Raw genomic sequence first — 27,231 nt, forward strand, 5'->3', positions numbered from 1 at the left:
CCATCGGATACAACAGCACAAGACACTGTTGTACAGTGAGGTATTCACAAAGTTTTAAAAAAGGTTCTTGCACATTTATGTGATGCCTCTCATGCATGGATCTCAGGGCATGGCACCATCCTCACACCAAAAGAAGGAAAGGAAAACACAGATAATGAAGGGTATTGCTCAAAACAAGACATAGAGAACACAAAGTCATAAACAGAGTCCAGGAGCAGGGAGGAATTACTCTGGAGGACAGGAAATGAAGAGGCATCACTAACCCTCCTCATGACCTCTTTTATGCATATTTTGTAAGATTGTTTAGAAAACAAGAAGCTGGTAAGAGCCACCGGTATTCTTCAGTCAGCTAGTTGGCCAGTAGTACCTGTTTTCTGCCACACGAATGCTAGGCAAAGGGGGTTTAGGAGGTGCAACTTCTTCATCCATGGAGTCAGTCAGTAGCTCGTTGGATTGAGTCAGATTAGTTGTTTTGTTGAGGATCTCCATTTCTCGGTCTGTAAGGGGAAGTTCTGATGGGCTGCAACAAGCAAAACACAGATTGTAAATCATAAAACACTGTTGGAATGCAGCATGCTGACAGATTAATACATATTTTAAATCATATGAGAGACACCTACAGCAGAAGGCAGAATTTGCATCTGCAGGTGGAATTCCATGTGTATGCAGAATACAATGTGCACGTGTCATGGCCAAGTGGTGTTTCATTGCCAGATTTTGGTATCTTCCCTATCATAGCATATTCTCTTTAAGTGGTCCCACTGTAATGGATGAAGCAACATAACACTATGCTACCCTCTGTGAAGAATAACTGAATCCTTTAATTCAACTGTCAGTAGCTGGAAATTATCCCTTCTGTATTAGTCCTGCACACAGGAGAAATCCTCGTCAGTGACTCACCTGTCAGATTTACATGCTGGTAAACTGGGTTTAACTGGGCTTGTGGGAGAGGGATGCTCCTGCTTTTCAATAGTGAGTCTGACCAGCTCCTGATGGATGGAGAGAAGAAAAAAAGAATAATCATTATTTGTTGAATGCTGCATTAAAACATCCTAGGACAGAAAGGGGTGCTACTGCAGTAAACTCTGGGTTACCCAGGTTATGGATTAATGCTGGCATGGACACAGAGAGCGCTGAGCTGGGTGTACGTCTGGTACAGAGCCATACAAATGATGCAGCACTGCTTCTAAGGAGCAGGGTGCACCCAGCAGTAGTTTAGCCATAGCTGAGTTAAGTTCATAAACCCTGGCCCTATGGGGATTCTGCACAAACTCATGTATGTGTCTTTTTGCTGTGCTTCCTCTTTCCTCTACTGTCACAAATGTGTTCCAGTCCCCACAACACCCTAGATAATAGCAAATTAACTTTACATACATAAATGTAAGTACAGAAAAGTCTTACACTGTGGGGTACTTCACCTAGCCAGTAAAAACATGAAATTTTGTTTGTATTTTATAAATAAGTATTTGTTTCAAAAAGCAAGTTCTCTGTAAGATGCCCAACAACAAATTAAATAGCGAACACCTTTATTAAAAGGCCTGCTTCCCCTGAAGCCATCTTTTAACATGCTAGCAATAGAAGTCTTAATCATTCAAGGAACTACTGTAGTGTATCTGTTATAGGCAGATAAGGTTCTGGATAAAGAGATAAGGGCATGATAATCCTGAACTACAAGTCTGCCAGCAGTCAAAACAACAATCATTCACGCCAGAAAGATGGGAGAGAACGTTTTATGGATGTCTGAGGCCAACAAATAGATCTACTGCTCACAGATATAAATACATGCCCTCTTACAGGCAGGCTGGAAAACTGGCTGTGCTTCCTGACAGTATTTGCTTCCCAGCATATTATGCAAAGGAAACCATATGGGATAAATTTTTATTTTTTTTTTTAAAGCAGCCTGAATTAGTGTCATCATTCCAGTATCATCTTCACGTCCATGTCTGTTGAGCTTGGAAACAACTGTCACTGCTCTCTCAATGCAATAACTGCAACTGGAATGTTGTCGTCATCATCCTTCCAAGGAAGGGAAATATTCTCGTTCTTGTATTTTTATATAAGGCTCTGTTTAAAGCTGAACTGCCATGGGTCAACACGCGCACAACAAGAGGAATAAAGTACTGCACTGGATGTGCAAAGGATGGCAAACACAGTCCAAGTGTCCACCACAGCTGATTTTGATTTCGATGTTCTACTTCTGTTCTTGGTGAGCTTGTGCTCAAAAATAACGTACACCATGTCAACCAAAACCATGACAAAACACTCAGCTTTCCCGAAGCTGTCCTGGAAAATCCCACACGTGGGGAAGGAAGAAAGCACAAACAGATGTCCATGCGGGCTAATGCTGTGAAGATGTTCCTGTCTGAGACAGATAGGCAAGAGCGCTGGTGAGGAACAATGTGTTCTGAGAAGTGCCCTGATGAGAAAAAGCACAGCACCAAGCTGACCACCGCAGACCAGCCTGGCCAGCTCCCACCTCCAAAGAGGGCTGTGTCCCCCAGAGGGGAAATACTCCGCAACAAGGGTCAAAAGACCAACAGGGCTTTTGACAATCTATCAGCTCCACTGTGGTAACGTACGTTACACAGTATTTAGAAAAGTAAAATAATCAAGGCCCTTCAATCACAGAACTACAGTGGTAACACAGACACTGAACTAACTTCAGACTTCTCTGCCGAGTGTCTCCAGTTACTCAACAGAAACTATTTTTTTAAAACGTACTTTTCTCTGTTCATCTTCTCTTTCAGGATGAACAATCTTTAATTAAGAACTTGCTATTTCTTTTAGACTTTAGAAATTCCCCTATAAAGTTTATAGAACATCACTAGGAAAAACAACCATAGGACCTAGGAGCCTACAAACCCCAAACAAGGCTTTTCTGTAAATTGGACAATTTGGAAATTACACAGTGACACCATTTGACTCTTCTGGCTGCAGCTAGCACCACGCTCCAAGTCACCATCAGGAGTGAGTGTCGACACAACAGATTGCCACCTTCCTGCCCTCTGCACCAACTTCCACTGCTGAAAATGTTTCTGGAGAGTCATTCACTTTAACGGACTCAGTGTCGGACCCTGTGGGGTTGTCGGGTACTTGCCAGCTAGAACAGTGACTCCACACAATGTGTAAGAGCATAATAAGGGAAATAAAATATATGGGCACTCGAACCAAAAGCCAAAATACTCCTTAAACATCTCACTGAAAGGGCTATGGAAGGGAAAATGTAACATCTCCTTTTCCTCACCTTTCTTCACCACGTTTAACACCTTAAACCAAACCAAGGCCAGTGCTGCAGACCACAGTGGTGGCAGCTGTGCCACAGCGGAGCTGACGAGCCGGTGACACTTGGGGCTAAAGTGCTCAGTTTTCCTATGTTGCCAGTCGTAATGAACACCTGCTCGTTCACCATATGGGAGTGTAGGTTACAACAGGGGAGAAAAACAATCAAATTTAGCTCAAGAGTATCTTTAGAATGATTCAAACCATCGTGGATGGGAAAAAAAAACCCCAAAACACCTCCTACCAGAGACACCAAGACAATGTATGATTGCCAGTGCTTGAGAGGATCACTTTTTCCTCTAAACTTTGACAAATACCACCACATTCCCTGGACTCTGACTTTTTCTCCTGTCTACTAACTCCAAAATGAGAACTAGCGTTTGAAGATCAAGCCAAGATCTTTAGTGTACACACAGAAGTAATCAGCATGCAACCGAGCCAGATGCACATTATGCTATTCCTTATCAGCAAGTAAAAAGATTCCTGAAGCAGTAATTAGAGATAATTAATGCCTCTCTACAAACTTATGCTACTTCAGCAAGCTGGAAATTCCAAAATGAGATGGATTTTTAAGAAGTTACGTAATCAAAACAAGGAATTTTCTTCTCTTTTTATACATGCCTAGCAAGGCACTACAACCTGAGATCAAAACAGCAAGTGACACCAGTGAACAAGCAAGTCCCTTACGCTCAATTCTGAAAATAAAGGGGGAAGTAAGCACTGAAATGTGGAAGTGGATCTTGTGTGATCTGCCAGAAAAACAAAAAAGGCTCTCCACAGCAGAGAAGTGTCCCGCTTCTCAGTTCTGCTTCCAGATCTGAAGGCTGGCTTGGCCCTTCTAAAATAAACCTTGTGCCTCACTATGCAGTAGGAGATGAGTGCACGCCGCTTCCAAATGCTGACCTGTTGATGGGCAGACACATTCACATCTACCCAGACAGCCACACATCTGCTCTGACCATGCTCCAAGCTGACCAGACATAAGCCAGCTCCAACTGGAAGGCCAAAATAACTTCTAATCTAACAACAAAGTAGAGACTGATATAGCCATGCCACTCAGCAGGGCTTAACAGTTCAGGCTTAGCACTGTATAGACACGCCTGCATCGCTTCCAGCCTAGGCTGGCTCGCAGCGCGGGCAGAGCAGGCAGCCGAGCCCTTCCACCCATCGCACGGGCATGCTACTGTGGCTGGAAGGCAACAGGTAACGGGGGTTTAAATATTGCTCGAAGTGAAAGGGCAGCGAGCATCCAAGTCTCATGCAACGAGACCACACAACTCTATCCTGGATCTGGTGATAACACGGCTCTCCACGGGATCGTGCAGATTCATTAAGTGATAAGAGAGCGAACTGTCTCGCTATTTGCTGGGGTATTACAGTTCAGATACCACAGCGCAGTTTTTCACGTACTGCAAATTGCTGCTACATTCCAACACTAACAGCAGCTGAGACTTCAGGCTAAGCTCTTTTTCTCTATCCTGCTGTGCAAATTTAAGACCAGCTTTACTTTTCAAATCTGGAGCTTAAAGTTAAAGGGCATATTGTGTAAAATAATCCTGGAAAATCTGTCTTCTTTAGGTGATGGGAATGTTTTGTTTCAAAGGTATTTGTTTAAAAGGCTCAATAAGTAATAGTAGATTTTAGTATTTGTGTCTGAGTAACATTAAAGAGATATTCAGAGCATGCAAACACCACACCAAGACTCCTGAAAACACGATAGTCAAAACTTGGGAGATCCACTTCATTTTTGCATTCAGCTCCAGTTAATAAAAACTAAGCTGGGTTTGAGTGAAAGAGGCCTGTTCCTGATACACTAATCCAGGTGAAACACCTGCTGCAGTTCTTAAAACATTATGCCAGCTTTCCTTCTGTACTTGATCTAAACACTCCCCTTTCAGATTCAGCCCTGCTGTTGAAAGAGGCTTAACTTTCTCTACAGTTTGCAAAATAAGATTCCCAGGAGATATGACAGTCTCTCTGCTGGTGTCCCGAGCCCAGGTCAAGCAAACTTAACTGTGGTGCTAGGACAGCTGAATGAACAGTCTCTGTGGCCATCAGCCCAGAGACAAGCCTGGGAAACAGAAATAATGGGTACCAAAAGCTTACCAGGAGGTAGAAGGAAAGCCAACAGCTTTCCCCAGGGTGGGGCAGGGAAGGAATGCTATAAGCAGGTCTCACAAAGGATACAAAGGTTTCTGTTAAACACTTCCATTAGTTATGTAAAATTAATCTCCAGAAAACTGAGCTTAGCTCATCACCTGTTCCACACCCTAATCCAACTGCTGAAAGCAGTGATGTATCACTGACGAATCCCTTGAAATTTATGTTAAAAGATGGAGCTAGAGTCTTTAATTCTCTGTGGGCATTGACAGGAAGCATTTCCATTCTACTTGGCCTAGACAGAAAATAGGCAAAGTCTTGTCTTCTAATCTGCATGGGAGACTGGGAGACTGGGAATGACTTGCTGAAAATTTAATACAATGCTCAATAAAGATTTATTGCTTCTTCCAATTCACCCAAATGCCAGGGCGAGCATTTCAGAAGTGCACACCAATAGCCCAACCGTTTGTGCTAGTCCTTAACCAGCACTCCAAGCAGGATCCTTTCACTTATGGAGCAGTTGATTTAAGAGCTAGTTTACTGAAGGCAAGGATAGGATCTTTACATTTTACCTGCACTTAAAAACCTCTTTCAACTAGATCTTTTCTAAAATACATTATTATATACTTTATATTATATAATTTACAATCTTTGTCTCATGTACCTTGACTCCATCCAGAACAGCTTTTATGACACCCTTCACTGTTGTCACCATCTCCTTGTCTTCTGAGTTCACACCTTCCAGCATCACTTGATCAGACCAGCGAATTAGATTGGCCAGACTCTGGTACACACGGCTATAGCAGGACGAGATGGCAGAGCTGGACGACAGGGGAGGAAATAGTTGAGAAAAAAGAACAAAATGAAATTATGGAGATACTATCAAATGGTAAGAGAGTGCTTGATTTAAAGTGCATTTTACACTGTTAAAAATGTGATTGTTCTCCTTTTCTCTCTGACATTCGGAATTTGTGCCTGGGTTTCTCCTCTGCTGCAGTAGCTCTCTGGTTCCCCAGCACCAAATGGGATGACAGTGCAATCAACAGTTCATTCTCAGTTAATAGAATGAATTATCTGGGCTGCAGGTTAACACAGCTATGCTAAGAAGAACATGCTTTCCATTTTAATTTACAGCTCCATCCTATGCTTTAACTTCAAAGGTAAATATTTAAGTCCTGTAGTTATGTCTAAGTTATATTATTTCAGTATTATCTATGATTTCCTTCTTCCTTATTAACTCTCCCCAAAAATGTCTTGGATAATTGAGAGCTGACTGTATTCATTCCTTTACAAATCATTTCCTCACTGTTTATAATGCCTGAAAACATGTAATTAAAACCTCCTTCTTTACAGAAATAGAACTGAATGAATTTCAGGTTTGGAAGAGGAAGGGTGTTGCTTTGTTTTGTTTTTAATGAGAAACAGAATTGAAGCTATTGTTCTGAAGGGCAAAAAAAAAAAAAAAAGAATTTTGGAAGGATGACAAATCTAAATAAAAGTTAACTGTAACAACAGTGCTCACAGGCATTTTCCTGGCCATTCTGAAAACACTTACTTCATTACTAAACAGGGTGTGTTAATAGTAGTGCTGATGGCAACGCTTCAACAATTCTTTGTAAAGTTAAATCAATTTCAAACTGCATCAAAACCATAAACAGATAAGAGAAGGTGTAATCTTGCAATCATTACTGATACAAGTGTTCCAAATCTTCCCATTTCTCTGGTACCCATTTTACACTGGCTTAACTCCAGTAATTTCATTATCTGTGAGAAGAGAATCAAGCCCACAAGCTTCAATGACATTATTTAGGTGAATGAAGTTTGCAGAACTGGGGAAAGAACTGTTGTCAACTTACAACCAGGGGGATACAAACAACAGCAAGTACTTTTTTGTTTAGTTGATTTTTTTTTTTTAAAGCATGCTGCTTGCCATTTGTTCCAATTTCAAATGAAATTAGCTTGGTAGGAGATATTTCCTAAACAGGGCCCTCCCCCATCTCTTTCTAAGGCTTTGATTTCTCTGCCATTAATCTTCAGTCTGCTTCCTTCTAAGGAGGCGGTAATTGAAAGCCCATTTTGTGCTAGATTTAATTACTTTTTTCCTTGATGCAAATGCTTCCCCTAAAGTAAAAAGAAGTCCAACAATAATTGTAGGGCTTTCTTCCACTCTCACACAAGTCTTGCTCACTTTTCTTGAGGGGAAATTGTTATCAAAATCACCCCTTTGGGTCCTGCCACTACTCAAAAAGAAATAAAGTGCATAGGTAGGCATGAAAGAACGTGGCTTTTTGAGAATGCCAGATCCCCTTTTTTAATGTGAGGCTAAACAAGGCAGAATATACATATGGAATCTGTGCTGTAATACATACCATTTCCAGAAAGAGAGACTTCTCTCTATGCAGAGGATTCCATTGACTACAGACTAAGAAAATTCTGCTTCTATACCCTAAATAAGGATATCCAACTGTCAAGGTTGCATTAGTTCACCTCTAAGAGAGAGGGTATAAGGAATTTGAAGAATAGAACTGTCTGAAATACTGCTGCTGCTGAAGACCACTTAGTTGATATTTATTTCCAAATATATTATTGGAAGGAAAGATCACCCAGCGAACACCCAGTGGATACACAAATCAAAGCAAGCAACTATAAAGATGACATGTTCTATCCTAAAAATATTTGCTGACATTTTACATGTTCTCCTGGTGTAAGGGGAAAGTTCATTCTTTCTTTTATTAAGTGAAAGCAGGTGCTTGTCAGGAATTTAATGGCTGTGGGAAACCTGATAGCAACTGAAGAAACTTTTGTGTCTGTATCCAGAAGCCTGATGAATGTTCCCATTCTAACAGCTATTGCTCTCTGTAGTTCTACAGATATAACCTAAATTGGATCTCTCCTGTCCCAGCCACAGCTCTGATGCTCACCCACTGCCTCCTTCATTTTGTACTGTCAGATACAACCCTGGCCTATGCGTTAGGGCCAAACACAGCTAAGCATCTCGTTTGCAAAATATCTGGCACCTTACTGCTGCCTTGACCACGGTATAAACCCTTCTTGCACCAGAATTGAAATAAGCATCCTGAAACAAAAATTTTGAGTACTTGATGGGAAAACAAATAGGAACAGCACAAAACCTGGCAGGATTTCAGGAACCAAACACTTGCATTTCTCTGCCTAGTTCTGTGCTTTTCTCTGTCTGTCCTAATTTTGCTCTTTCTGTATTATTCAACAATGTTTGCTTGTTTTGTGTAAATCCAGTGCTCCAGCATCTATGGGATGAACAGCAGCTATATCTCTAGGGCTTGAGAACTCCACAAATTCTTATAATCCATGCGGAGCTTTGCTTTGGCAAATTTCTACTTCTTTTCTGGCTTCAAACCCACTGTCTAACTGGTTAAAGCATAATACATATAATCTGTTAAAACATAAAACAAATAATCTGTTGAGAGTGCACAGGAACGAACTTGGACTGGTTAATCTACTGAAGTACCTCTGTTTACTTCTGTTCTGTATCTGATCCAGTAAAATAAAAAAAAGCAGTTAGGAGTGCAGGCTCAGACTTCTCCAATATCAGGGTGGATAAACTGAACACAAAAAGGGATTACTCTGAAGATAAACTCTTTTTCAGGTAAAAGCTATTGGAATTGTTAGCTTTTAGGATACCATTGTTGAGTGCAGAAACAGTATAGCATCTGCAGAGAATCTCCCACTAGTAAATGATGAATTTCCAAGTTTATGCTAAGAATCAGCCCCTCCTCCTCTCTGAAACCATCCTGATTTGCTTTATCCTTCCAAAGCACGGGCTTTTTCGCAGCAGGGAATCTGCTTTTAAATTATGTTTGAAAACTATCACATAATTAGTAAAAATAACAGTCACTTTATTAGCCACTGCAGCATTTCCTGTCTCCTGCGTGATGCCATTCTTCAGACACAAGAAGGAAAGAAGCTGGGAATCTGCTGGTCTGTCATAGTCCCAAAACCCAAAAAGGAAATTTACCTTTGCTGGATGCGTGGATCAGTTTGCACCAAGGGTAGGATGGCTTCCAGTACTTTACTTGCTGAGCCTGGCAGCATCTCTAACACTTTCTTATCAATTGCCATTTTGTCCACAATAGTCTTAAAGTAGCGCAATGCACTGACAACCTCCTTCTCCTTCTCCTCTAGCCATGACACATTCTAAAGAGAGGGAAAAAAGGAGAGGTATGTTAAAACCTCAGGATTTTTAAGGGCAAGGTTACTTTAACTTACCTGAAGTACAGCAACTCTGAATGAGGTACATTCCATGAGAACTGGAGAAAACCCCTTCTTCCACAAACACTTCCAAATTGAATTACTACTCTTTCAAAAGAACAGTCAGTGCAAAATTGCACCCACACTTTAACTTTCTGAATTACGTGCATTCCAAACTGAAGACTAATCTTGATCAGTTTGAGGCCAAGATTAACACTACTGATGACGTGAAGGGCACTGCTTTGAAACCCACACACCAACTGGGAAGGTGAAAGAAAAAAAAAAAAAACCCAAGCGAAGATAGTAATGATAACGCAAGAAAGGAAGCAACAACTACTGGTTTTAAATAGAGTTGCACCTCTTCTGCAATCAAAATCCTTTTACCTCAAGCACATCACTATCAAAAGGTCTTTTCAATCACTAAATGCAATGGATCAGCCAAAGGAAAAGAGAAAAACAAACCACAATCAGAAAAACTTCCAAACTCCAGAACAATCCAAACAAGACGCCTCCATTCTTGTACCCATCCCTGATAGTTTCAACAACATATGTAGTGTTCACCCTTTCTATTCTGAGTAATTCTGCTGACTCCAATATGTCTACTTGTATGAAAGTGGGCTACAGTCTTGTCTCTACATTCACAAACAAAAAACTCCTTTCTGATCAGTCTCCAATTTAAGTAATTTTGCGATGCTGCTGGAACAAGGCAACTCACACGCTTTCCATGGGGACAGACTGTGAAAGCTAAGTTTTGGCATTGGTGAATGAATGTTGCAGAAGGGAACAATTCATTGGAATAAAGCTGAGTTGTGGTCACCAATTTCCGTGCCACCACCAACACTAGAAGAGGAAATTCAGAAGTGATACATGATATCTTAATGGCATTCTGGACAGGGATATTTTTAAAAGGTTTACCAAAGTATGCCTGGAGGACTTTTAATGCCACAAGTAGTTCCTAAGTGAGATTTAAATTAACTACTGAACACTGCTAGAAAAGGAGCAGAGAGCTTAGCAGAGTCAGGTTTCATCCATTATCTCCTCAGTAAATTCAGCTTCAAGAATTAATGACCTATGGGCATTGTGTGCTCCCCATACTCTTGTCAGCCGTTAAACTACTGCTTTTCTGCAAAATCAGGCCAGCAGCCCAAAAGGTTTTAGGAATAACAATTTATAGGCAGCGCTGGTTAGCAATTTGGGGTGAGTTGCATAAAAGGATTAGAGTCCCAAGTTCCATCTAGCTCCAACTTCAGAAGTCTAAGACCCAATCCAAGATCTGCAAACCACCCTGTCATTTTCCATCTCATCTGGGAAGTGCCCAAACTCCACTGCTGCTTCCACTTTTGACAATACTGCTTGCCAGGCACCTCAAATTCTGCTCCACAGCTTACAGCCACCCCAAAACCCCCTTGCTGGGGAGCATCCTGACAACTCACTGATGTCAAAAATGACATTTCCCATTTTTCAGGCACATGCCCTCACCGCTGCAGTTTATTCCAGGGTACGGAGAGGCTCAGACCCTCCCATGAAGGTTTTGCACTTCATATGAAATGATCACACATTTCAGAGATGAGAGTCCGTATATTCCCTGAGTGAATATGACTATGGCCCAGTGGTCAGAGCTCTCAAACAGAAGTGAAAACATGTGGATTGCAGTTCCTGCTCTGTTGGCTTTTCATGTATTTCATTCAACAATGTTTCCTGTAGAAAGGCTTGCAACTTAATAGCTTAAACACTCTCCTGGTGCATAGGAGGGATGGGCTTGACTCAGAGTTCAGGGCTGAGAATGACAAGTGGAAACACAAATCCTTCTATTGAGCACATCAAGGCATGCAAATCCAGCCACCGGACACTATTTGGGACACAGCCCTTTTTTTGCAACTTCCCTGCTAGCTCTTTGGGTGACATTCCCTAAGAGCACTTTTTTATGAATCCCCTTCTGAGGTCCAAGGGTATGGTATGTATGTGTGTATACAAGGGCACACAAACACACGCAAAGCAAACCTATACATCCTACACAGGACTGCAGGTTCTGCTACAGAGCTCAGATATATAAACGTCAGTTGTTGCTACAAGGCTGAAGTTTCTCACGTTCAGTGCTTTACTCACTGAGGCCTGAGAACAACAGCAATAAATCCAGAGAAAGGAGTAATAACCTGGTGGGATGGATGGATATTAATACATACCAGTGTCTGCATCTCACCAGACAATGATGCTAAGTTTTTCCAGCAAACATTTCAGTGTGTCCCTAAAGCCAAAGTAAGCATGCAGTGGTACACTGCTGGGTTGGCAGAGATGACCTGAATTAATCTCTCATTTAATTTCTCAGTTGAGGTGAACTTGCCCCAGCAGCTACCTTACCCCAGTGAGAGCACGGGTCGGCAAGTGTGGGAGCTGCTAAAGCAGCAGGACCATTTGATTCACCCATTTCCCTTCTGGGCACTAAATGAAATAAACTTAACACTCAGGCAAAACAGCATCTCCTCTCCACTCCCCTGCCTGCCTGACACATACAGATATTTTTGAAGTTTTCCCTTAAATAATCATTACAAATGCATCATGTATGAGATACAGCTGACCCAGAAAGGGTTACAGCAAGCTGCACAGAATACATGTGATTACAAAAGCTGGAACAGTCTCTTTTTCCCCTGCACTTTGTCAGTGAAAAACCTATTGTGACTTTGCAATAGTGTTGAAGGACACTACCGTTCCTACAATATGCCCCACGATAAGAATCAAAGACAGGGTCCAGGGGACAAAAAGAGGCTGTGAAAAAAACTCCCCCTATACTATAAAGTGGAAGAGGAGAAGAAGATGTCTGCATGGGTTGAGCATAACCTTCAGGTTACATGTAGTGATTTTACATTAATTTTTGGTATTGCTATTTCTGCTCTACAGTGATTATCTACTTCAAGAGTATAAAAATAGCATCTTAAGAGGGCGTAAAGGATGATATTTGGTTTATCAAGTGTGTCTTCTGACAGAAAATCTCCTGTTTGTCAACTGATGTCTATATTCCAGTGAGAGAACCTGGTGACAATCCAGGCATACCCTCTTCCCCACTCCCTCCACACGAAGCTAATGAGCTGACTACATCCAAATAACTGATTAGCTGAACAATAGCTATTAAAATAAGGAATGAACCAGAAATCAACAATATTTCACAGTATAAAAATATATCCAGCTTAAATAATCATGTATGGTAATAAAAATTATCACAAGTGTTTCGTTTTCCAATAAAAAAATCTCAATCTGTACATAAAAAAGGTTTTATACGTTCAGCATGCCTTATCAGTAAATCCTCTTGCATTGTTTTTTAGAGGAAACAAAGAAAAGCAAACACTTTGCCTATTATTAACATGCTGATATATATTTGCTATAGAATAGCATTTTGAAAAGGGCTCTTCATTTTCTCACTTATTTAATTTGTGGTCACACATAAATTTAAAGGAAGGCCTCTAAATTTTCTCAATATACCATTGTGAAACATTGTTGGAATAAAAGCCTTCAAGGAGTACTCTCAGATTTTTTACTTTTGTTTTTTAATACCAGTCAGCAATGAAGGGGCTTGGCTCCTTAGAAAGCATATCCATAGCTTCCTGGTAAAAAATACAGCCTGGGAAATAAAAGCCTCATCATCTTCCACCTGATGGTGCAGAAGAGGGGTAGGAAACCCTGCAGCAACTTCTCTGGGTGTTAAGCACATCACATGGCATAAGATAACTGTATCTTGCTGACTGCTCTCAATAACACTACAACAATCCTCAGCAGAGATAATTAAAAGAGTTTGCATGTCTGGCGCTGAACATTGGATGAGACTTTCAACAACAACTGGGAAAGATTTTGTATTATCATAAATAACCTCAACTGTTCTTAACTTTTGGCTTAGATTTATACTTGAAAACTGACTGCAACAGTATTGTTAGAGAGATAGTCTCCAGCCTACATAATCAGGTCACAACAGCAGAGGAGATAACACTTTGATAGGTTTGTGCTGGGAAGGAGCGGTGACCTCAGCTCTTCGAGGACTTGAGGTACGTTGGGGCTGAGGAACGGTGTGCTGCAATCAGCAGCTGCTTGAACGCATCTGTTTGACTCTCCCTGCTGATGTCATCAGAGATTGAGCACATCTTTGGACCAACTTCAAGGATTTGCTCGCCTGGGTTTTGGGGTTTTTAAAAGGATCACACCCCAAAGCCAGGCAGTTATTTGGAAGCTGTAAGCATAACCATAGGGTGTGCATGTGGGGAGGATGTGTCAGGCCATACACTACATTCCATAATGAGATATTTAAACACTTATGGAAGGAGGTCTCATCAGGCTCTCCAAAGGGAAGTACATGCCTTGGTTGCTCTTATGTTATACTACACAGCGCAGTTTATAACTAAACATAAAGTAACCCCGAGGATCCCTGAAAAACCTGCAGAACTCTGCAGAGGACAAAAGTCACACACCAAATTTTGGTAAGTTGAGTACCAGCAAGCAAGAAACCAGCAAGACTAACAGAGCACGTCCTTCGTCTGCTTACTTTGTTCGCTGACTTCTCTGGTGTTTTCACTGTCAGGTCAGCTTGCTTTCCTTTCTTTGAAGGGGTTCTCTTTATTTTTGGTGAATGAAACTTGCCCTTCAACTTCATAGTGAACGAGGAGAGATGGGAACGCTCAGAATCTAGAAAGACACAGAAATATGTTACCGGATTAGTGTAAATTTGTTGAAACCAGGGATGTTGTGTTACAGCACTATCTCGAAGACCAGCCTATGAAAGACACTGCAACCATGTAAATTTATTGAGTGGAACAGGATTAAAAAAAATAAATAATTGTGGCTCTCTATTATGTTTCCAACCACAATATCACCATCATTTCCTGCTTCCCCTCGGAGGCAGCAACGCTGCAGTGCAAAGGCAGGAACAGTGGGATTGCTACTGCTCTGTGCCTTGGAGAGAAACGGAAAAATACCTCTTTTAAATGCTTTTATCTCCAGCAGATCCCAAAGTACTTTACAAAGGAGGTAATCATCATCCCTCTTTTGCAGATGAGCAGCTGAGTCAAGGGGATGAAGTGACTTGTTCACAGACCTCTGGCAGAGCAGAGCTCCTGCCCGTGCCTTGGCTGGGGTCAGTAGCCACCGTGGGTGTGCAGGCAGGGCCTGCCTGGTACCCAGGGCTGGTGGCTGCTTCACGAAAGGAAAACACAGTCCAACATAATGCCCTTCCCAGGCTGCTGATCTCTACCCACTTGGTAGCATCACCTTTGAATGTGGCTCCATGGATAAGCTGAACAAAAATGGCACCCCTTGTCGTTTGCAATGGATTTCATTTCAAATGTACGAGACAAACCAGAGAACAGAGGAACTGCTTCAATACCAGAGCATCCTTGAAGGAGCTTTATTACAGAACTGCTCAACCCTTTTAAAAATCGTATTTTCATAGTGTTTTGAATATCTAAAAGCAGAAGTCTCGAAGGTTTGCAATCATGCCATATGCAGACTTACAGTTGAAATATATTTTTATCTGTTTAGCCACAAAGCTAAATAAAACTAAGCTGCCTTGTAGAGAGCAATTTAGAATGTATTTGAGCAAAGAGCACTTTAATAAATGAAGGTCTGAATTGCTCTCTAGTGACCCAGATAATTCAACAGAAGATACTGAGCTTGTCTTTAACTACATTATCAAGAAAAGTAAGCAGTTTTGCTGTAGGTTTTGTTTTTCTTTTAGATTATTTGGGAATTGACTGCACTGGCTGTAATGAGTCAAAATGACACAGTCCCATGCATGCAGCACTGCACCACCTTGTTAGCATTCAGAGTGCAAACAGAACAGGCTGCTGAGTCAAATCTAGCACCCAGAAGCTAAATACCACACTGCAGCGCAAACACCGCTCCTCATACTCAGAAATTACCTAACCACAACTCAAGGGAAGGAACCTGTGCTTGCCTCCCCGTAAGGGCTGTCTCCCTTTAAACTTGGTTTCCTGGCAGCGTGTTAAGACCCTGCTATTAACACCTTCACCAGAGCCAAAACTCGGGTTAGTTATGTCCTCTAGATCAAAATTTTGCAGGCATCCTATTAATAGAAGCTGCATCAGCACCGATTCTAACCTAGCCTGGCTGCAGACCTGTTCTCCATTTACACCAGTATGTGTTTTTCAGTTTTCTTTGTATCATAAAGTCCTGTTTAATGCACTGAGGAGGGAGGCACTAGCAACCTTGGTCACTGCAGATAAATCCAGACATATCAGTTGGCCTCTGAAGAATCACTTACAGCAGCTGGCACCCTAACTTAGCAACAATTTACGTCATGGCTTTACATCCACAAGGGGATCTCCAAACCTTTAAAACCTCTCCGGCTCCACAGGGTGCTGAAGGTCATCACTGAAAACAGTTCCTGGCTGCTGTGATAATGCTCTTGCACTTCCACCCCCAAAATAATTTGTATTTATTTCTTACACTATGAGAATTTCTATACATGCATGTGTATGCACACTTACCAAAAGAAGTCATGGCTCTCAATTTATTTTTCAAGAACTGGCAAACAATTACAATAATTAATCTACAGGGAAATAATGGTAGCAGCAACAAATTGTGTCTGGCTCCTCCATGGGCTGCAGTGGGATCCAAACCGCTAGTCTGAGTAAGAAAATGTTCAATAACTATAAAACCCTTGGTTGCTTATGGTGATAATTTTGCCTTGTAGGGACAAGAAACTTGGAAGGGATGAAGATTTCAGAAGACTATTTCCTTTTCTTCTTCCCACCAGCCATCTCTACCCGCCTTTATGGGGCAAGCACACGAACGGCTGAACCAATGTGTGTGCATGGAACTTCCATGGAGGAACCTCCAAAAGGAGATGTCCTGTCAGCACAGAAAATATCTCTTCTGTTGACAGCAGATCCCCTTCACCACCACCACCACCAGCCTAACCATTGTCCTTCGCTCTCTTTACCCTTCTGTCACATCAAACACCGAATCATTTGCACGCCACGCTCAAGGGGACACAGACCTACAGAGCAAGGACACAAGCAAGTGGCTGGAGCAGAATAGGAACTTCTTAAAATAGTACTAATGAAGTAAACCAGCTGACATTTGCAAAAATAATAAACGTTATTGTTTGAACAGCCCTGCTAAATCCTGCTTTGAAGATCACAAATTAATGCAGCTTTTTACTACCATGTCTTTCCATCTACAACAAGCATTTTCCAGATCTCATCTGCTCATAAGTTTCTGATGCATTTGTAGTTAAACAAATGAGTCACAAACCAATATTCTCTTACACTCAGCACTTAAAATAGCGCTTTTCTTGTTTCAAGCACATTACAAACGTATCTTTCTCATCCTTAAACAGTAAGGTCTTAACCTTACTTTGCAGATGAGAAGCAGGCACAAAGGTGAAGCAACTTGACTAAACAGAGCAGAGGGTGAGTCAGTGACTCCAGTACAGCATCTCCATCAAACTGCAGCCCTCGTCCCTCTCCCCAGTTCATGAATCAAGCAGTGAAGCTACTGTGATTATATTCAGTGAATGCCAACAGACATTATTCGGCATGATGGGCTTTGCGGTTTTCAAGCAGATACATCATTCAAGCGTCATAAACAGAATTTGCATTTTAATGAATCTGGATGCAGTGGTATAAAAGAGAAGTTACACTTAAGTAGGAAGGTGTTCTAGCTCAAAGGCTTTTACAGATGAAGGCTGAAACTCTCCTGCAAAAAGTACAACTAAGCAAGACTTCCTAGACAGGTTACCATAGCAGTGGTCTGCTTTGAGAAAGTCACTTCCTTTACACTATATCCTAATTTAAATATCTAACATGTCCTATGTCTGTCCACTTAAAAAGTTCAAACAGCACTGCATACCTTTACAGACCAAATAATTTGATAATGTACAGCCAGAAGCAGAAAACAAGAGCCAGAGCGGTGCTCAAACCCCTTCTCCTAACCCTCTGCTCCTTCCTGTCTGCCTACAGTAACCAAACCCCTTAATGCAGCATTGAGGTTGCTCCTGATCTTGGTAGTCTGCCCGCTGGAAATTGTTCTATCGGATTACCCTTGCCTCTTATTGATGAATAACTGGCAGTGTTTAACTGGAGTCTCAGCACTGGCTTTCTCAACTTCTCTTTCTCCTTTCTGGTGTGCAGAAGGAGGGTACCCTGTACTTACTTTTATGCAGTGGCCAAATATTTATAAGATTAATGGGAAAAGACAGGGTAATAAACTCAATGGAGTGATTTCAACTGGAAGGGGGGAAAAAAATACTGTTGTATCACAGTGTTTCTGTCTCAAAGGAACCGCTGACTTTCCGTCCCCTCGTATTTCATCTGCCTGGATGCTCTGCTGCTACATACAATTGGAAAAAAACCCAAAACCTTCAAAATTACTTTACTACATATTTTTCTTAATTTCTGACTGGAAGTTTTAATATGTCATTTGTTTCACTGCTAATTCTATCCCCCTATTAATGAGGCTCTTGCTCCGTTGTTCTTGAATGCGCTCCAGCTGTTGAGTCACGGTCCTGCTCAGCTCTTGGGCTCTTCTCCCCCTGGCCGGCACGCGTCTGGGGTCCGACCACACACACAACACGAGAAAGCTCACGTTACGTGCCTGCTCTGAGCTGTCAGGTGTGGCCAGAGGGTTTTTTCAGCACCCTTTGAAGCCCCCGGGGCCAGGGAGGCCATGGCCAGCTGGGAGCCGCCTCATCCCCTGGCAGCTCCACCAGCCCAGCAAAGAGGTGCTGCCCGCCAGTTTGCTGACAGAAAGCTAAATCTGGTGAGGAAGGAACCACAGATTTTAAATGACAGCAGATTAAGAGGCACAAGGGAAGGCAGATAAATCAGCTTATGTGCTTGTGGGCAAAGAAAGTAGACTGTTTAGGAGAAAGTCAGCAAGTCAAAACCCAACATCCACCGCTGCCATAGTTAAACGGTCACTTTCCCCTTGGGTTCAAATGAACGCCAGAAATTAAGTCACAACACACCCATGCTGGTGAATTCCACCAATCTAACCCAGCAGCAAATTATTTAGTTTAAAGTCAAAGTGAAAGTTCAGCCTTTTACAGAGCTCAGTCATGGCAGATTTTCCAGCTGCCAGGTCCTCCTCGCCGGCTGCCTCCCACACTGGCTGCACCTAACCAGCACATGGGAGCCTCAGAGATGGGAAATAACCCCCCAGCTGCTTCTGGACCTCCTGCTTCTGTCACTATGGCACAGCTCAGTGGCAGGCAGGCTCTAGCAGCAGGGATGGGCAATTTAATTGTTCAACTTGTCTAGTGCTTGGATCATACCAAACAAATTGAAAATACTTTTTTTTAATTTAAAAAAAAAAAACAGAATACGGTACCTTTTCTTTCCTTCACCTGATAACCTAAACCCTCCATCTTCTTTCACTCTGTATGTGTTCACACACCAAAACCCTGCAGCTTTAGAGGAGACAAAGCCTTAAAAAAGGGTTATAGTTCATTTTCCAGCTTGAACTGACTCTTGTGGCTCGTTAGAAGGAATGAAGTGGAGTCTAAAAAATCTTATCCCACAAATGGTTCCCTTTTCAAAGGCCATTTGGGTCTCTGCTGGACGCACATATTTAAAAGCTATCAGATTAAAAATAACAGCAGACATCTCTCCACATGTCATAATGAAGCTATTGTGCACATTTTTAATCAACTGCTCCTGCCATTTATGCCACAAGTCTTTTGAAGGCAGAGGTGACTTATGTAATGAGTTACACAACGATGCCCATTAAAATGGCATTTGTTCCCTTGGGCTCAGCTCCATCATTTGTGGAAGACAACAGGCAAGTTGCAAGGTTTCAGCTAAACCCTAGCTGACAGGGACTTTAAGAGTTCTGAAGCAAAAGGAAAAAATAATGAGCTATAGTTCAAAACGACCTTTTGGCTGAGGATGTCTGTCTGGTGCTGCGATGCAGTACCCAGCGAGAGGCTACGGGGCTGGGGCTCTGGCTCCTCTAGACCCAATTCTGCTGTCAGAAATGCAGGAGAACAGGCGATTCAGGACAGACAGATGGGCACATGAGAGCTTCCCACAATAATCACCAAACATGCCACAAAGCAAAGGTCTTTCAAGATTTTACATGAATATTGCTAGAATTCCCAACTGTCTTCCTTCTACCCTTAAGGCAAGGGCTGTATCTCCTACATACCTGTAATACACAGATCTGTGGGGCCTTTGCCCCGGCTAAAGGTTTGGGGCTCTCCTGTAATGCAAACATTAAAATAACAGTGATTGACAGAAAATCAAAGCCTTTGAGCTTTGCAGAAATGTTGTTCTAACCTGAAACTCAAACAGCCTCTCCCAACAGCCGAGTTCCTCCGCAGAAGAGCTGGCAGAGCCGACGCAGGAGGCACGATGTGAAGCTCACCAGTGGGCTGTGGGCAACAGAAAGCTACCGCAGGGGCACTTCTAAAAATAATTTTTAATAATTTCATGGTGGAGGGCATCTCTGTCTTTCTTGCGACAAGACATTTAAGCCTGCCAGTGTGTAGCTATGAGGATGGAGAGAAAGCACTAGGCTTTCAAGGAAGGTTGAAGAAACAGATGAGAAGAACCCCAGATACGTTCTCAGCCCTTTCACACCTGCAATGTGTAACACAGCTCTCACATTATGCAGCAAACAGCCTTCTGCTACATTTCACGCCCTCTTTCTCCAGCAGTCCTGGGGATGTTCAGAAGACTAAAAACGCTGATACGCAGCATTTGTGCAATGCTGTATGTTCTCAAAAGGATGAACTGGGATCCTGAATACAGAAAAGACAGAATGTGACAGAACAGCATTAAAATATCTGTTTTAAACGTACAAACATGAGACTGCTGCATCATGGGCGCACTATGGAAGCCTCAGACCTACCACTGTCATCTCCGTGAGTTTACTCTTCTCAACTTTGCCACTACCCCCAGAGACTAAAGCAAAGAGAATTTATTCAGAAACAAAAAAAGACCCGGTAGGGGATCCAGAAAGAAAAAAAAAAGGGAGGGTCCGGTGTCAATCAGGAAGTTTGCCCACCCTAACCTTTGTACCTTAGGTGGAGCTGTTTGTAAGCTGCTCCAAGTCCCTCTCCAGGGAATTCCATTGCTAGGAGAGCAGCCAGGATTTAGAGGAAAACGGTGGAGGAAGGGCAGCTCGAGAATCAAACAATCGTTCTTGAGCGCTAAAGAAACTTTTCCTTTAACATCACGTCACCTTCGAAGCAGCCAGCTTTCAGGAGCGGAAAGACCAACTGCCCTTTTTCTTTTTTGGCAACATTACAGTGAATGAGCATAAACCAGTGAGCATTAATGATGTGCAATGACAGCACACAAACTTCTATGGAAAAGGAAGGCTCAGTTCCCTCTCAGCTGGCCAGGCAATGCTCACTGACTCACAGGCTTCATTATTTTTTATGCCGCCCTCTGGGGCCTCCAGAGGAAGCAAAACATTTTTATTTGTCAGAGAGCACATTTTTATTTTGAAATTTTTTTTTTTTTCTTTCTAAGCAACCATGAATGAGGCATCTCCAGCTGCAGCAATCTCATGTGGAAAGCGCTTACAGTATTTGCGAGGGAATTGGGAGGCAGAGAGGGCAACTTATCAATTCAGCCACATCTCCTGACTGCAGAGAAAAGGATTGGGTCAGTCAAAAACATTAATTTTATGGTGACTTAGTACTACAGCTCTTCTTCCTTCCAGCTTCATATTTGGAAGCAAATCTTCAGGTTGTGAGGAAGAGAAGATGCACCAGACCAAGCAGCAAGCTCAGAGCAGCTGACCAGGTTCCCTCCTAGTCCTCTTTTAGTCTGAAGTATTTCAGAAGAGAGAAATCTGCTTGCATGCAGACACATAAACTAGAAATCCTTTAGCTGCTGAAAACTGCAACGCCACCCAAATGATTTGCAAGGGAAAACAAAAAAAAAAAAAAAGGAAAAAAGGTACAATTAATTGAACCAAGAGGGATTTAAGGGAGTACAACTTGCTATCCAAGTTCAGCTTCCCCCAGCACACCAAAGCTGGCTTTGAGACTTCTTTTTGAAAAAGATTCTGTAATTTATTGATAAGCAGTGGACAGGACTTTTACTCTGTTTTATCTGAAAGCAAGCCACACCAGCAGATTGGTCCCATATCAACTCACAAGCAGAAATGCTGCTGTTTACCAAATCACTAGCAAAGCTTTGTGTGGCATCTGGTGAGTCTCTGGTAATTTCCCATTTAAGTACTGATTTTGCACAGCCCTGCAAGCCCGAGAGAACTAATGGGATTACAACGCTGGTAACATGACTTGTGACTCCCCCTGTGCCAGCAAGACTAAAACAAGAGAGTCAAGTAGCCTCCAACATCAACATGATCACTGTGGTCCATGCTCACCCTGCTCTACACATAAAAACCACCAAGGTTGTTAACTAAACATTTAATTTTAAATGGAAAAAAAAAATCCAGCTACAAGGCATAGCCTCTGCATTACTTCAGCAAACAGCTCTGAACACAGAAATTGCAACGGTTGCGAGGGAATCTGTTGAACTTCTCTGTTCACCAAACATGACTTAATATGGGGTCCGTGGGCATCCCCACTTGTCTAGCGGCTTTGTGAGGATATAGTCATGACAGTGATTCAGACACCTAAAAATAAAGCCCTGCAGGCACAAGTATGCGTGCGCACTACCTGAGTCACTCCAGGCTGTAAGGAGCATGTGAGCCAAAGCTAATTCGTTTCATTCACACTACTGCCATGGCCAAGCAAAAAGCCTTGTCACTGAGCTCCACTTAAACTCTTTCTCCCCTCCTCTCATTTTACTCGAGCACATTTTGACTCTTTCCATGTTGAAAAACCTTTGCTAGGCTTGGGTTTCAGTCATACGGCTGTCAGCTTTGAAACTCAGACCTGAAAGATTATAACCCGATGTTGCTGAAGCTGTTTATCCATCTCCAAGGTGACAGAATGTCGTCACTGGCACTCTGCAGGACAGCAAGCATAAACGCATTATTTTAGATGCTTTAGGGAAAAGCCTAATTGCTCACAACCTGCCTACAGGTTCAATAGCTGAAAAACAAGGTTGTAAATGAGAGTCTTGACTTTGCATCTGCCCCACAGCACCAGTTTTGAATGGGAAAAACTCAGCCCTCTTTCATCCTTGGAGAGTAACTTCAGCTCTCTCATTCATTAGGCGATGGAAAAAAAAGAGAAGCTGGCTCAGATCTGCCTGACACAATTTCCAGTTGCTTTGGACATTACTAATTATAGTCATCTTTATTTTTGACCTCTGATTACAGACTCTTTGCACATTCAGTCTGAATTGCAAAGCTAACCCCTCTTTTCTAGTAGGCTTGGGAGGAACCTTATACCCTGCCCAAAAGCCACCGCCCACACTCATCTGAGCTGAGCACAAGAAATAAGATCAAAACATGGGAAGCATTTGCTTAAACATGCTCAATTTTATTTCCTTCTTTAGCAAGTGCCATAGATTAAGGGCAACAGTCCAGGTGAGACTGTGATGTAAGCTCTTTTCCATGCATGTTAAGAGATGAGCTAACTGCTCTGCAAGGAAGCCTCATTTCTCACTGTTCTGACTAGCACCGTATCCTCGGGGCTCAGATGCTGAAAAGCAGATATTTGGTTCGGTAAGATTAAACATGTCTGCACAACTCCAGTGCACCATGCTGGGGGCTCACATCTCTGCAAGAGAAAGAAAAATGAATTTCAGGAACCAGGCCAGCACTATCTCCTAGAGGCGTTGCAATACCAGTGTAAACTTCCCTAATACTGCTTACTCAATAAAACAAGGCATCACAGGAGGGCTATGCAAATCACAAAACTTTGAAGTACTACTATAGTGTTGCCCCAAAGGGCCAGCTCTCTATCTCCACACACAGACAAGCATGTGTGCAAAGTGATACAGCAGCACTGCAGGTGTGAAATTTCTGATGTAATCAGGTCAGAAGCTGCTTTTACATTATTGTGTTGCTTGCGTAAAGGGTTAAGAAGCTGCAGGCCATATCCTCAATTCCATACCCTATTCTATACCTGATAGGATCTGCAACCAAACCACCAGTTTTATTGCCTGCCTACAGGCAGTAGGAAATTTTAGTCTTCTATAAGCACAATTTGAAACATCAGGGCCTCCAGCAAGGGGAAACCGAGATGTTAATTGAACTGAACAGCCCAGGAGGGAGCTACGTCTTTGTTAGCTGTAGGATTAGCACATCCCTAGACCATCATGGCAGGAAACATGAGGTAGCTTACGGAGTCTAACTGGGATGTCTGTCTTTCACTCTACTGCACATAAACATTAAAAGTTACTTTAGCAGTAAACAATTATTTGTGACAACTTTCTATCTTATCCTCTCTCCTCACGCTTGAATTAAAACCTCCTGGTTACATTGCATCTACAGACAACAGGTTACAAGGAGGCATACTGCTACAAACACCTGCATCCTCCCTGATCTTCTCAGCAAATCCTGACAAACCAAAAAAAAAAAAAAAATTAAAAATACATAGAAGAATTAACTTCTACAGAAGCAAACCTTAGCAGATCTGTATAAGCATCAGCAGAAACACAAAGGGAATCTGAAGGAATCCATGCCATCTGTAACATGACTGAGTCTACTGAAGACTTGAGGCTCCAGTAGCATGGAAACAAGCACTTGTTAATTTAATGCTGAAGAAAAAGCAGCTATTCCCCAGCTATTTCGGAATGTTACATAGCCTAATGCAACGACAAGTTTGGAAACCTGCTTAACAAAGGGATAACAGCCTGATTTATTTGGAGCTCAATTCTTTGCTGGCATGCAACGTTATTTCTTATATCACCCTGGCTATCTGTATTTAAACTGTTATCTTTAATGGAAATTACCAGAAGTGGGCCTTACTAAGAATCAGTGTCTATTTTTCAGTGAGCCTCCACTTTACTGATACAGGAAGCAAGCCTGCATTTCAAGAAGAAACACCTTCAACCCTAACATACAACACCAAGGTGACAGCTAAAGGGAACTAAGCTGAGACTGTGTTTTACCGAAACCAAAGTCGAACCTTATCTCAGCATCTCTTTACAATCCTGCTGAAACAATTCTTTTATCACCGAATAAATCTTGGTGAATTAACAGCTACTTGAGTGAGGTTTTTACTGACAGCCCATTCCCTTATCATATCACATCCTATGCAGAGCATGGCATCGGGTTTCAAAAGTGAGATCTTGCCCAAGAGTCACACCAGGGTGCCACATGAATGCATTCAAAGACCACAACCCACTCCATGAAAAAAAGCATGCTTTAAAATGCAGTGCCCAGATTCTGTGGCAGAGAGACCTTAGGATTCTATAAATAAGAAATATTTTTGTACGGTATTTATATTTAATTTGGTTTTGACAAAGCAGCAAAACCACAACTGCCAAAGCTATTTAAGTCTCTGCAACACAATATGCGATTGTGTGGCGATCCTGCCATCCAGCCCTGCAAGGTGAATCAATACTAATTTCAGCTTGTGGTACACTGAGCAATACTTTGGGAGCTTAAGAGATCTGTTTGGAAAACAGCAACTAGTCTGTAATGAGAAACTTCAGCTCCACGAAGCCTCAAGATGTGCAGCGCTGCGTCTGGCAGCCCCAGGAGGGCGGCGGGTCGGGTCAGGCTACGCTCCATCACGTCCAGAGAGCACTGCCTCTTCGGTCAGGCTAAGCCCGGTGCTTTGTCAAAGCTTCAGTGTGATTAACTTTATGCTCTTTCACTGTGAAAAACATTCAATAATCTACTGATTTCTGCAGCAGATTTAGTATGTCATAGCAGTTGGGTTCAGAAAGATATAAAGAGATGTTTATAAAAATACCTTTGGTGCCATTATTAGAAGGGTAAATACCTCCCAGACCTTCTGTGCTTAATATCAGCTGGTCACGCACAACCACCCTGCACAAGCTTCATTCCTGTCAGATTCTGAGTCTTCAGCTGAGTTCAGCTAATGAGTCAAAAACATTACACTGCAGTAAAGCAACAAGAAACGCTGTAAACCATCTTTCAACTGATAAACAACCACCTATAATGTTGCAAACACAGAATCGACTTTGTACATATGATCCATGTTTATTATTATTATTTTGCAGTGTAAGAAGCATCTAGTACTAAGCTTTGTGGCAGCCTAGTTAAAAACCATAGCTTTGTAATTGCTATCTAATATCACATGAGCTAAAAAATACTTATGCCTAAGAGATTATGTGTATGTGTCTGAGACAGCAATAACAAAAAAAAAAGGGGGCAGACTGGTGGTCCTACAGACCTTCTTCTCTACTCTTATCTGAAAACTCAGAGGGTGGGGGGGTGGGGAAAGGAGGAAGAGGAGGAGATGGGGTGCTGCTCAGCAGAAATATCAACGTGTTGTGGGAGGGGGTTAAGAGGAGTTGAACACTGCAGCCATTGACTGCAGGAGCTCAGCAAACATCTGCTCCCCACAAGGAGCACTCTCCCACGACGTCCTGCACGACTTCACAAGGAGATTTCCAATCTGAGCAGGGACTTCATTTGTTTTAGCATGTGTTTTGGAGAAACTTTCTACCCTATTTACAAATTTACACTACAAAATCAATTTGCCTCCCTCCGCAAACAAACAAATAAATATTGCCCTTTTTGTCCTCGGTGTACTCATGAACTCCACTGTGAAGCTCAGCAAATAAACTCTCAGCTACATCTACGTCTAAACTGATGATTTCTGTAGAAAAATGACAGAGGGAAGATATCTCTCCTGCTTCATTTTTGGCAACTCTGCAGTCAGGAAAGAAAGTCTGAATATACTAAATGCGCCATCATTCTTCATTAACCTGAAAACCAGCTATGTATCTGTTGCAAAGAGTGCAAAACCAGAAGGTGTCTCAAACAAATCTTGGAAAAGGCATTTGATTTGAGAAAACTTGCTTCATTAAAATGTGTCGAGAGTCTCCAGTTCCTCCGCAGAAGGCTCCTACAGTCTATATGACTTTAAACAATACCATTTCCATGTCTATCCTGGTATTACACACAAGCCATAGGTACAAAACACCCATAATGGCTTAATTGCTGCTATTTGATAGAAGAACACCACTATATATAGCAGTCACAGTGTTAAATTATGAAACTGAACCCACTCGTATGGAAACTTTGAAAGATGCCCCTCACAAAAGACATTTTCAACAGGGATTCAAATCACTTATAAAAGATAATTTAAAAATATATAGAAAATACTTCAATACTTCAAGTACAGGCAAGTTAACGTGCCATTTGTTAGCAGAGAACAGAGCAGGTGAAGAGCTGAGCTGTTTTTCTGGCAGCTGTATGAATCTATACTTCTCGGGAGATCGCTTGAAACTATAATACACTGGTATTTATCATGATAAAACGTACCAACATTCAAAGCCACAAGAACTTTATAGCTCAGACTTTATAAGGAGAGGGCTTTTCTATCCAGGAAAGTTAATCCAAATCCAGGTGAAGGTTGGAAACTCACACGTATTATTCTCAATTAACTCCCTACATAGTTTTGCTTTGGAGTAAGACTGTCCACTCACAAAGTGGATTTAGCTAATTAGAAGCCGAATTGGCAATAAAGGGCAATATTTAGGGATAATTCTCATGTATATGGGAAGCTGTTTCTCAAAGATAAAAAGATAAAGTCTAGCTTTGTCAAACAGAAGT

The 27,231-nt window shown here is 42.0% G+C and overlaps 1 protein-coding gene across 8 annotated transcripts in view; it reads right to left on the reverse strand.

The window, feature by feature from the left end:
• Positions 1-27,231, reverse strand: part of RAPGEF1 (Rap guanine nucleotide exchange factor 1) — an 89,305-nt gene that overhangs the window by 40,847 nt on the left and 21,227 nt on the right. For all 8 annotated transcript variants that reach the window (XM_074890783.1, XM_074890782.1, XM_074890780.1 and 5 more), the window contains 5 exons: positions 14,132-14,271; positions 9,374-9,552; positions 6,044-6,200; positions 901-989; positions 368-520 (listed from right to left, as the gene is read on the reverse strand). In XM_074890783.1, the coding sequence (XP_074746884.1) occupies positions 368-520; positions 901-989; positions 6,044-6,200; positions 9,374-9,552; positions 14,132-14,271 (718 nt within the window). The remainder of the gene's footprint in view (positions 1-367; positions 521-900; positions 990-6,043; positions 6,201-9,373; positions 9,553-14,131; positions 14,272-27,231) is intronic.

The sequence above is a fragment of the Strix uralensis genome, chromosome 21 (genome assembly GCF_047716275.1).
Source record: "Strix uralensis isolate ZFMK-TIS-50842 chromosome 21, bStrUra1, whole genome shotgun sequence".
NCBI lineage: Eukaryota > Metazoa > Chordata > Aves > Strigiformes > Strigidae > Strix > Strix uralensis.